Below are 12,874 nucleotides of genomic sequence, written 5' to 3'. Positions count from 1 at the left end.
TCCATCAACTGCTCATTTCAGGTCCTGACACAGCCTTTCTTTTAGGTTCCCGTCAGGACCTTCCATGTTGACCTTGTAGACCGACTTACACTCCAGCTTTCTGACAGACAAGCGGACATTCTCCTTAAGAGTTCGCTCACACACTACGGAAATAGTAGGTCACGTGAGCGCACCCTAAGAGTCTTCTGGTCCAGTGCCGAATCCACGGTTCCTTCAATAATAACAAGTCGCCCATGTTCTGAAGCAGCGGAGCCCTCACCCCCATCATCACCACTACAGGTCAGAGTCCCTACTGGGAATAGCGGGACCTGTGCGCTCCATACATCTCTACTTGACTCCTCTGTCCATAGAACGTTAGTTTCCAGGTTGTTCGGTCTCATGGTGGAGACATCATGTTGACCTTCCCTGGGTCTAGAGGGGCTGCAAGTCTTCAGATGTTCTCCGGGGATATTCTGTGACTTCCCGGATGAGTTGTCCTTGTGCTCTTAGAGGGATTTTGGCAGCTCATGAGAATATTCACCGTTCCTTAAAGTTTTCCTCATTTGGAGATATTGGCTCTCCCTGGGGTTCTATGGGGGCCCAGAGGCTGTGTAACCCTTTACAGACTGATATTCAAGTAACTCTCCCATTTCTTCTTACATCTTCTTGGCAGTGGTGGAGGTTCTTGTCCTTGAGGCTCTCGTTGAGGTCTCGTATACAGTTATGTTTAGATTCCGCATATTTTAAGACGCCAAATCTGATTATCGATTATATTTGGTCAGTTGGGTGATTTGGGGACCTCAAGGTTTTATCTTTTCTCCATGTTCATTCTTTGGATTCCTCCAGATACTCCGGATTTCTCACACTCTTCAAAAACGTCAATCACAACAATAAACTTGACGATGACCAATCCCGATGACTGCCAAACTCTACTGAATTGTGGTCATTTTAACCAATATAAGAATATCAGACAACAGACTCCGAAAGGGACATCTTCATATAGAAGGACACAGACCCAGGTGATGGAGCCAATTACAATAACTACCGTGTTTCCCCGAAAGTAAGACAGTGTCTTACTTTCTTTTTATCCCCAAAAGCCCGACTATGTCTTACTTTCGGGGTATGTCTTATATTGTAAAAAAATTGTCGAATTTTTTTTTTTTTTTTTTTCACAAACTTTATTTAACTGTTTTACATTTTTTTTTTTTAGTCCCACCAGGGGACTTCACTATGCGATGTGCCGATCGCATATATAATGCTTTGGTATACTTAGTATACCGAAGCATTATTGCCTGTCAGTGTAAAACTGACAGGCAACCTATTAGGTCATGCCTCCGGCATCGCCTAACAGGCAGATGCTGAAGGCAGACCTGGGGGTCTTTGTTAGACCCCCGGCTGTCATGGAAACCCGACGGCGACCCGCGATTTGTTTGCGGGGGCGCCGATCGGGTGACAGAGGGAGCTCCCCCCTCTGTCAAACACATTAAATGCCGCTGTCGCTATTGACAGCGGTATTTAATGGGTTAAACTGCCGGAATCGGCGCGCGCTTCGATTCCGGCAGTTGCAGCAGGAGCAAGTGCAGGGGACGGCGCGGTGACATATGGAGAGGGGGCGGCGCGGAAGTGGGCAGGAGGCGGCAATACCCCCGTGTTTCCCCGAAAGTAAGACATATGTCTTACTTTCGGGGTACGGCTTATATTAGCCGACCCCCCTGAAACCCCCGATACGTCTTACAATCGGGGGTGTCTTACTATCGGGGAAACACGGTAGACATCTTTATATAGACCTACATAGACCCTACATAGTTTACGGTCCAGCTGGACATCTTCAAATTGACCTAAATGGACCCAAATGATGGAGCCAATTACATTAGTTGGACATCTTTTTTGTAGCCCTATAGACACCTTACATAGGACCTGGTCTAGCTGGACATCTTCATTTGGACCTATGTTACATTAGCTGGACATCTTCATATAGACCTGTATAGACCCGGTGATGGAGCCAGCTACATTAGATGAACATCTTCATATAGACCTGTATAGACCCGGTGATGGAGCCAGCTACATTAGATGAACATCTTCATATAGACCTACATAGATCCGGTGATGGAGCCAGCTACATTAGATGAACATCTTCATATAGACCTACATAGATCCGGTGATGGGGCCACTTGCATTGGGTAAACTGTCAATTTCGTACTAGTGCAAATAATCCAGAATGATAATCCAACATCCATGGCCGCCTTAAACGCTCCTCCAGGTTTATATATCTGGATACATCAAATTGGAAAACCCCTATAGTTGTCCACACTAGTTGACCCTTGTCTTGCTTGGAGCCCCTCTCTGCAGGATGAGGTGGATTTATTGCAGCCCATAGACAGCTCGTTATCTCTCCGCACTCTTGTACGGGGCGCTCTTTCTCTTCCACTACATTGAGCGTTCCTTCTGTCTGGCTCCGGATACCTAATATAGTCACAATGAAGCTGCTCCTGCCCCGTCTGACACTAAATGCTGAAATGTAAAACAAGCAAAAGTGGAAAAAACCTCATGTGCCTGGCAGCGAGATCAAAAAAGTGGAATTCCGACCAGAACAATGTTTCCTCATTTATGTGAACTATTATTAGCTTGTCATTTATGGAGATTTAAGCAGGGGGTGAAACTAGCGAATGATTGAAATCACCCAGTAAGAGGGTAAATAGGGAGGAATTACATCTCCGGAGCAGAAGCCTTTACCAGGAATCGAATAGAGAGGCACCTAATAGAGAGGCACCTAACAGCGAGGCACCTAACAGCGAGGCACCTAACAGCGAGGCACCTAATAGAGAGGAACCTAACCACCCCCGGCTACTATGGACCCCCAAGTATACTGAACCTCCAAACTGGAAATGCGGATGAGGGACATTGTACATGCAGAGGACTGTGCACACCATGGCTTTCTTCCATGTCCCTTTTCTATACACCTAGTGTTTCCATAACAGTGCCAGATTTACACAGTGCCCAATAACAGTCCCGTCCACTGAGTCCCTTATAACCGTGTCATCCATGGTCTCCCTTATAACAGTGCCTACAACAGTGCCCCCATAACAGTCCCATCCACTGTGACCGTCATAACAGCACCATCCACAGTGCACCTTTTAACTCCAAAGTGCCCACTATAACCGTGCCATCCACAGAGCCCGTTATAACAGTGCCATCCACAGTGCCCCTATAAGTCTCATCCACAGTGCCCCTATAACAGCGCTATACACAGTGCACCTTATAACAGCCCCATCCACAGTGCCCCCTATAACATTGCTCTCCACAGTGTCCCCTATAACAGTCTCATCCACAGTGCCCCTATAACATTGCCACCCACAGTGCCCCCTATAACATTGCTCTCCACAGTGTCCCCTATAACAGTCTCATCCACAGTGCCCCTAAAACATTGCCAACCACAGTGCCTCCTATAACCGTGCCATCCACAGTGCCCCTATATCATTGCCATCCACAGTGCCCCCTATAACAGTCTCATCCACAGTGCCCCTATAACATTGCCAACCACAGTGCCTCCTATAACATTGCCATCCACAGTGCCCCTATAACAGTCTCATCCACAGTGCCCCTATAACTGTGATATCCACAGTGCCCCTATAACAGTGCCATCCACAGTGCCCCTATAACAGTGCCATCCACAGTGCCCCTATAACAGTGCCATCCACAGTGCCCCTATAACAGTGCCATCCACAGTGCCCCTATAACAGTGCCATCCACAGTGCCCCTATAACTGTGATATCCACAGTGCCCCTATAACAGTGCCATCCACAGTGCCCCTATAACAGTGCCATCCACAGTGCCCCTATAACAGTGCCATCCACAGTGCCCCTATAACAGTGCCATCCACAGTGCCCCTATAACAGTGCCATCCACAGTGCCCCTATAACAGTGCCATCCACAGTGCCCCTATAACAGTGCCATCCACAGTGCCCCTATAACAGTGCCATCCACAGTGCCCCCTATAACATTGCTATCCACAGTGCCCCCTATAACAGTCTCATCCACAGTGCCCCTATAACAGTCTCATCCACAGTGCCCCTATAACAGTCTCATCCACAGTGCCCCTATAACAGTCTCATCCACAGTGCCCCTATAACAGTGCCATCCACAGTGCCCCCTATAACATTGCTATCCACAGTGCCTCCTATAACATTACCATCCACAGTGCCCCTATAACAGTCTCATCCACAGTGCCCCTTTAACAGTGACATCCACAGTGCCCCTATAAACGTGCCATCCATAGTGCCTCCTATAACATTGCCATCCACAGTGCCCCCTATAAAATTGCTATCCACAGTGCCCCTATAACATTGCCATCCACAGTGCCCCTATAACAGTGCCATTCACAGTGCCCCTATAACAGTGACATCCACAGTGTCCCTATAACAGTGCCATTCACAGTGCCTCCTATAACATTGCCATTCACAGTGCCCCCTATAAAATTGCTATCCACAGTGCCCCTATAACTTTGCTATCTACAGTGCCCCTATAACAGTGACATCCACAGTGCCCCTAGAACAGTGAAGTGCCTCATAACATATTAGACATTCAGAGTGCCCAGAACTGTTCCTGGCATCCTCCAAACCCCATAACAGAGCCAACCACAGTGCCTCAATAACACTGCCATCCAGCCACAAGGTCAATGTAAACCCGTTAGTTTGGGCGCCATAGCAAAGTCAGGAATGGGCCCCACCTTGTTGAAGATAAAGCAACAGCTGCAAAGAAATATATACCAGATCATCTGTACACAGGAGACCACATTGTAAAACGAGACACCAGAAGGCCACCATTAAAGAAATATTCCCTCCCTTGACCGTGCCACCTCAACCTCCATAACAGTGCTCCTTACAGCAGTGACCCCCTAATAGTACCAGTAATCCACACTTAGGGCATGTTCACACGCAGTAGCAAAATACATCTGAAAATACGGAGCTGTTTTCAGGCAAAAACAGCTCCTGATTTTCAGAAGTTTTTGTAACAACTCACTTTTTCGCGGCGTATTTTACGGACGTTATTGGAGCGGTTTTTCAATGGAGTCAATGAAAAACGGCTCCAAAAACGTCCCAAGAAGTGACATGCACCTCTTTGACGCGGGCGTCTTTTTACGCGCCGTCTTTTGACAGCGACGCGTAAAATTACACCTCGTGGGAGCAGAACAAGCAATGGGCAGATGTTTGTAGGTGTAATGGAGACGTTTTTTCAGATATAATTTGAGGCGTAAAACGCCCGAATTACGTCTAAAAACCGTGCGTGTGAACATCCCTTAACCCATAAGGGTATGTTCACACGGCCAAATTTCAGACGAATACGAGGCGTATTATGCCTCGTTTTACGTCTGAAAATATGGCTACAATACGTCGGCAAACATCTGCCCATTCATTTGAATGGGTTTGCCGACGTACTGTGCAGACGACCTGTTATTTACGCGTCGTCGTTTGACAGCTGTCAAAAGACGACACGTAAAAATACAGCCTCGTCAAAAGAAGTGCAGGACACTTAGGGTATGTTCACACGGCCTATTTACGGACGTAAATCGGGCGTTTTTGCCCCGAATTACGCCCGAAAATAGCGCCTCAATAGCTGACAATAGCGCTGACAAACATCTGCCCATTGAAAGCAATGGGCAGACGTTCGTCTGTTCACACGAGGCGTATATTTACAAATGACGGCGCGTAAATAGACGCCCGCGTAGAAGAAGTGACCTGTCACTTCTTTGGCCGTAATTGGAGCCGCTATTCATTGACTCCAATGAATAGCAGCGCTAATTACGGCCGTAATTGACGCGGCGTTCAAGCGCCTGCACATGCCGTTACGGCTGAAATTACGGGGATGTTTTCAGGCTGAAACATCCCCGTAATTTCAGCCGTTACGGACCCCCGCCGTGTGAACATACCCTTATATACATTATGTGCAGGACACTTCTTTGGACGTTTTTGGAGCTGTTTTCTCATAGACTCCAATGAAAACAGCTCCAAAAACGGACGTAAAAAACGCAGCGAAAAATGCGAGTTGGTAAAAAAACGTCTGAAAAGCAGGGTCTGTTTTCCCTTGAAAACAGCTCTGGATTTTCAGACGTTTTTTTACCAACTCGCATTTTTACCAACTCATTTTTGGAGCTGTTTTCATTGGAGTCTATGAGAAAACAGCTCCAAAAACGTCTGAAAGAAGTGTCCTGCACATAATGTATATAAGTGTCCTGCATATAATGTATATAAGTGTCCTGCATATAATGTATATAAGTGTCCCGCATATAATGTATATAAGTGTCCCGCATATAATGTATATAAGTGTCCCGCATATAATGTATATAAGTGTCCCGCATATAATGTATAGAAGTGTCCCGCATATAATGTATATAAGTGTCCCGCATATAATGTATATAAGTGTCCTGCACATAATGTATATAAGTGTCCTGCATATAATGTATATAAGTGTCCTGCACATAATGTATATAAGTGTCCTGCATATAATGTATATAAGTGTCCCGCATATAATGTATATAAGTGTCCCGCATATAATGTATATAAGTGTCCCGCATATAATGTATATAAGTGTCCCGCATATAATGTATATAAGTGTCCTGCACATAATGTATATAAGTGTCCCGCATATAATGTATATAAGTGTCCCGCATATAATGTATATAAGTGTCCCGCATATAATGTATATAAGTGTCCTGCACATAATGTATATAAGTGTCCTGCATATAATGTATATAAGTGTCCCGCATATAATGTATATAAGTGTCCCGCATATAATGTATATAAGTGTCCCGCATATAATGTATATAAGTGTCCCGCATATAATGTATATAAGTGTCCTGCACATAATGTATATAAGTGTCCCGCATATAATGTATATAAGTGTCCCGCATATAATGTATATAAGTGTCCCGCATATAATGTATATAAGTGTCCTGCACATAATGTATATAAGTGTCCCGCATATAATGTATAGAAGTGCCCTGCATATAATGTATAGAAGTGTCCCGCATATAATGTATATAAGTGTCCCGCATATAATGTATATAAGTGTCCTGCATATAATGTATATAAGTGTCCCGCATATAATGTATATAAGTGTCCCGCATATAATGTATATAAGTGTCCCGCATATAATGTATATAAGTGTCCCGCATATAATGTATATAAGTGTCCTGCATATAATGTATATAAGTGTCCCGCATATAATGTATATAAGTGTCCCGCATATAATGTATATAAGTGTCCCGCATATAATGTATAGAAATGTCCCGCATATAATGTATATAAGTGTCCCGCATATAATGTATATAAGTGTCCTGCATATAATGTATATAAGTGTCCTGCATATAATGTATAGAAATGTCCCGCATATAATGTATAGAAATGTCCCGCATATAATGTATATAAGTGTCCCGCATATAATGTATATAAGTGTCCCGCATATAATGTATATAAGTGTCCCGCATATAATGTATATAAGTGTCCCGCATATAATGTATATAAGCGTCCCGCATATAATGTATATAAGTGTCCCGCATACAATGTATATAAGTGTCCCGCATATAATGTATATAAGTGTCCCGCATATAATGTATATAAGTGTCCTGCATATAATGTATATAAGTGTCCCGCATATAATGTATATAAGTGTCCCGCATATAATGTATATAAGTGTCCCGCATATAATGTATATAAGTGTCCTGCATATAATGTATATAAGTGCCCCGCATATAATGTATATAAGTGTCCCGCATATAATGTATATAAGTGCCCCGCATATAATGTATATAAGTGTCCCGCATATAATGTATATAAGTGTCCCGCACATAATGTATATAAGTGTCCTGCATATAATGTATATAAGTGTCCTGCACATAATGTATATAAGTGTCCTGCATATAATGTATATAAGTGCCCTGCACTTCTTTTGACGAGGCTGTATTTTTACGAGTCGTCGTTTGACAGCTGTCAAACGACGACGCGTAAATAACAGGTCGTCTGCACAGTACGTCGGCAAACCCATTCAAATGAATGGGCAGATGTTTGCCGACGTATTGGAGCCGTATTTTCAGACGTAAAACGAGGCATAATACGCCTCGTATACGTCTGAAATTTGGCCGTGTGAACATACCCTAACAGTATCAATCACAGTGCCTCAATACAGCGCCTGCCATCCAGATCTCTAAAACATTGTCAGCCCCTACATGCCCCAAGGGTTGTCCACATTTTGTGAATTTACGGATAATCCGAAAAAGGTGGGTGTTTTTTTTCTGCCGTCCACACTGCCTGTGATTTATTTTTTTTCCCTTGAACGTTTGCACTGCGCATGCGCCAAAATTGACATGCATAGTGCAAACAAGACAAGGGAAGCGGCGGCGGCACCATGGGAGGGATCCAGCCAGTTCGCCCCGGTTCCCCCAAACTGGTTGTTAAAATTACAGCAGGTTCGAAACCGGGGTGAAGCAGGACCCAGAACCGGTCCCCTGCACTCAATTGTATCCTCATCCTACAATTTATTAGTCTAGCGCTGCCTGGCGAGGCACGGAAATTATCAGTCCTGTGCCTCACCATTCGGCACTTTACCAATGATGCAGTTGGCGCGAGGATGTCATCGCGCCGACTGTGTTGTTCAGCTGAATGAGGCCTGGTCTCTGACCAGACCTGCGAGGGAACGGGGACAGGTTAACATGTAACGGTGGTTGTTGTTTTATTTTCAGTGGGCAATGTTGGGGGCACTGTCTACAGGAGGCTCTCTATGAGGGGCACTATCTGCAGAAGGCTCTATGAGGGGGACTATCTACAGGAGGCTCTCTATGAGGGGCACTATCTGCAGAAGGCTCTATGAGGGGCACTATCTACAGGGTCACTATCTACAGGGGGCTCTATATGAGGGGCACTATCTGCATCTATGAGGGGCACTATCTACAGGGGGCACTATCTACAGGGGACTCTATGGGGACACGATCTACAGAAGGCTCTATGAGGGGCACTATCTACAGGGGGCACTATCTACAGGGGGCTCTCTATGAGGGGCACTATCTGCATCTATGAGGGGCACTATCTACAGGGGGCACTATCTACAGGGGGCACTATCTACAGGGGGCACTATCTACAGGAGACTCTATGGGGACATGATCTACAGAAGGCTCTATGAGGGGCACTATCTGCAGAAGGCTCTATGAGGGGCACTATCTACAGGGGGCACTATCTACAGGGGACTCTATGGGGACACTATCTACAGAAGGCTCTATGAGGGGGACTATCTACAGGGGACTCTATGGGGACACTATCTACAGAAGGCTCTATGAGGGGGACTATCTACAGGGGACTCTATGGGGACACTATCTACAGAAGGCTCTATGAGGGGGACTATCTACAGGGGACTCTATGGGGACACTACCTACAGAAGGCTCTATGAGGGGGACTATCTACAGGGGACTCTATGGGGACACTATCTACAGAAGGCTCTATGAGGGGGACTATCTACAGGGGGCTCTCTATGAGGGGCACTATCTACAGAAGGCTCTATGAGGAGCACTATCTACAGGGGACTCTATGGGGACACTATCTATAGAAGGCTCTAAGAGGGGCACTACCTACAGGGGGCTCTCTTTATTATTAACTCTTGATTTTGTAACGTGTCCATAAAAATTGTAGGCAAAGTAGTCCAGAACTGACTGAAGTGGGGGATGACACGCCCCATATGGTCCTGCATTTATCTACTCCGCAGGCAGGAAGTTACACGTCTGTAGCCAATCAGCAGCCATTCACGTGTCCCTTCTACTTCCTGCGCCAGCGGTCCGCGCTGGATGAGGTCTTTGCAGCAGGATCTATGACAGATATAATTTAGCGTCTTGGGTGGGTGGGATAGTTCTGCCAATGCTAGGGGAGCCGTGACTATAGGACCTCAGGGACTAACTTGACATTTCTGAGCATTCAATGGTCGGTGGTACCTGGTGCTGCAGGGAAGGTGAAGGAGTTGCTCCGGGAGGGCACAGGAGACACTTTAGGGCTCAGGGACGGGGAAGAGACTAAGAAAAGAGATGTAAGAAAATCTGGTTATAGCGGCATTGTCCAATATACCATATCCATATATATAGGGGGGCACATGAATATCATATGGGAGTTATATGTGTCGCTATGGCACAATCGGAAATAATGATACAAGATAGGATATTCTTATAATATAAATACGGGTATACGTAGAGCCGAGGGGGCGCTGTAGCAAAAAAAAAAACACGCCGCCCATCTCTTGGGCCCCATAGCAGCTGCATGAACTGCCTCTATGATACGTATGCTCTTGTATACAGTATTTTCAGCTTCCACACATACAGATGTAGCAGAGCTGAATTTGTTATTTGCCTGTTTCTTTTGAGCAATGTAATAACTCAAGAGGTTTACTGCGGACCTCTGGAATGCCTGAAATGACAAGACCTCTGCTTGCTCGCCCTAATCTAATCCGGCTCATACACCTTCAGTTTGTTTCAATGTATCAGCGAATGCTTTGTGAGCTAAACACAGCAGCAGCACAAATCACCTTCCTGTCCTGGGCTCCGGGCTGATTGCTCTTATCTACACTGATACAAATCGTGGCTGTGTGAGCAGGACTAGGTCAGGACAGGTTTTTACCTTGTGATTGAAAACAATAATGTTTGCATTCACTGACCGCAAACAGAGGATTTGAAATACAAAGTTGAATACCATTTCACACTACAATGATACGGTTTTATTTAACCCCTTTAATCCCAAAACCACCTGTGGGGGAGTCGGAGAGGCTGCATCTGGAGCGTCGTCCCCGTCGGGTTAGGAATTTCTCGCTGACTTTTTTGGCTTCTTCTAATAACTGCAGGTTTTTCTTCTTATCCTCCTCCGATATCCTAACATCGGGTAGACTGTCACGGACCAGATCGATCACATGACCCTTGTTGTCTGAAAGACAAATAGGAATAGCTGGGTGCAGAAATCCGGGGAGGCAGACATGGCGGGTTACCTACTCCGAACAGACATCCAAAGTGGACACTATCAATGGAAGTGGAGAATTTACTACATGCTGTAAAGTGAGAGCTGTCAAAAAAACAAACCAAATGTCTACTCATTCTGTTTATAGGGATACAGCTCTGCACATGCTCAGATAAGTCCCCATTTATTCCATATGTATCCGGGCTCCTACAGTATATAATATGCCCCAAATGTATATAATGTTGCCCCCCCCCCCCCCCCATTTGTTACATGATTTGTTATATTTTATATTGTTCTGCTTTAGGATTAGTTTTGCAGCTTACATTTTTTTTTGCGACTTGTCACAATTTCAGAACTATTGCTAAAAATTAGCTCTGCCCATCACCACGCCCACGTGGCAAACATAAATCACAAAGTGGCACAAACGGCGCAAACAGTAATTCTGTTTCATGTTATTATTATTATTATGTCTAAGATGTTGAGTAAGTTGGGGCAAATGTATCTTCTGTCTAAACCGGAGATAACCAGGACCAACCTATCCCCCAGGGGACCCACAGCGCGCGCACCCCAGGATTACGGCGGAGAAACACTTGACCCTGGACATGAATTGTACCCAAGAAAGAAAAGTCTGAGAACTTCGTACACAAAAACACCTTCCGATTCCCCTGATCTCCGGGGGGGGGGGGGCTGCTCTGCTCCTCACACAATGTCCCGAGTTTCTGCTGTTGTCACACTGGGACACCTAGGAGACTGGAAACGTCTGTGGTAAACATTGTGAAGTGTCCCGCTCTCGGCTGGCACGGCTGGTATGTGTTGGCAGCCTACCTGCATATTTCTAGTTATTTGCCATCATTGTGGAAAGTCACCCGTGAAGCCGTCTGCCAAGATGTGCTGACCGCACGCGCCCGACCACCCATCATTATTGGGGTTTCATTAATTGATGGGTGTCGGGGTGAGAGGAGATATATGGCTCATTAAAAAACCGTGTATAACATAGAACGCCACCCGCAGGATTATGACGGTTATTATTATTTTCTTGCATGTGGTGGATACATAACCTGCGCTCTAGGGCAGCGGCTGCGGCGGCTTTGTCTGTCCTCTTACCCACAGAAGTCAAGGAGCTTGTGGACGAGAAGGATGATCTGGCCTGACGACTGGATCTGGAGGACGGACTGTGAGGTCTAAGGGACAAATTCAAAGACAAGATCTGTCACTAATGTTCTGCATCATATATATACCATATATAAAATAATATATAGTAAAACTCTGGACTGTATTGCCGTTATTTGTGCAGTGTAGGTAGTATTGGGCACTGCATAGCAGCGTTATATAGACTCTTTATGGCAGTATTATGTAGACACTATGGCAGTATTATGTAGGCACTGTATGGCAGTATTATGTAGACACTATGGCAGTATTATGTAGGCACTGTATGGCAGTATTATGTAGGCACTGTATGGCAGTATTATGTAGACAGTGTATGGCAGTATTATGTAGACACTGTATAGCAGTATTACGTAGGAACAGTATGGCAGTATTATGTAGGCACTGTATGGCACTATTATGTAGGCACTGTATAGCAGTATTATGTAGGCACTGTATGGCAGTATTATGTAGACAGTGTATGGCAGTATTATGTAGGCAGTGTATGGCAGTATTATGTAGACAGTGTATGGCAGTATTATGTAGGCAGTGTATGGCAGTATTATGTAGGCACTGTATGGCAGTATTATGTAGACACTGTATGGCAGTATTATATAGGCACTGTATGGCAGTATTATGTAGGCAGTGTATGGCAGTATTATGTAGGCACTGTATGGCAGTATTATGTAGACACGGTATGGTAGTATTATGTAGACACTGTATGGCAGTATTATGTAGACACTGTATGGCAGTATTATGTAGACACTGTATGGCAC

General features: G+C 45.1%; 1 protein-coding gene across 1 annotated transcript in view; it reads right to left on the bottom strand.

Annotated features, from left to right (window-relative positions):
* The window catches only part of IRAG1 (inositol 1,4,5-triphosphate receptor associated 1), an 89,267-nt gene that overhangs the window by 20,751 nt on the left and 55,642 nt on the right, over nt 1–12,874 (bottom strand). The window contains exons 4-6 of the mRNA XM_075836784.1: nt 12,060–12,136; nt 10,752–10,925; nt 9,950–10,027 (exon numbers count right to left, since the gene is read on the bottom strand). Coding sequence (XP_075692899.1) covers nt 9,950–10,027; nt 10,752–10,925; nt 12,060–12,136 — 329 coding nt within the window. The remainder of the gene's footprint in view (nt 1–9,949; nt 10,028–10,751; nt 10,926–12,059; nt 12,137–12,874) is intronic.

This window comes from Rhinoderma darwinii, chromosome 9 (genome assembly GCF_050947455.1).
Source record: "Rhinoderma darwinii isolate aRhiDar2 chromosome 9, aRhiDar2.hap1, whole genome shotgun sequence".
NCBI lineage: Eukaryota > Metazoa > Chordata > Amphibia > Anura > Rhinodermatidae > Rhinoderma > Rhinoderma darwinii.
Note: the sequence above shows the minus strand (reverse complement) of the source record. Positions and strands in the feature narration are given on the sequence as shown.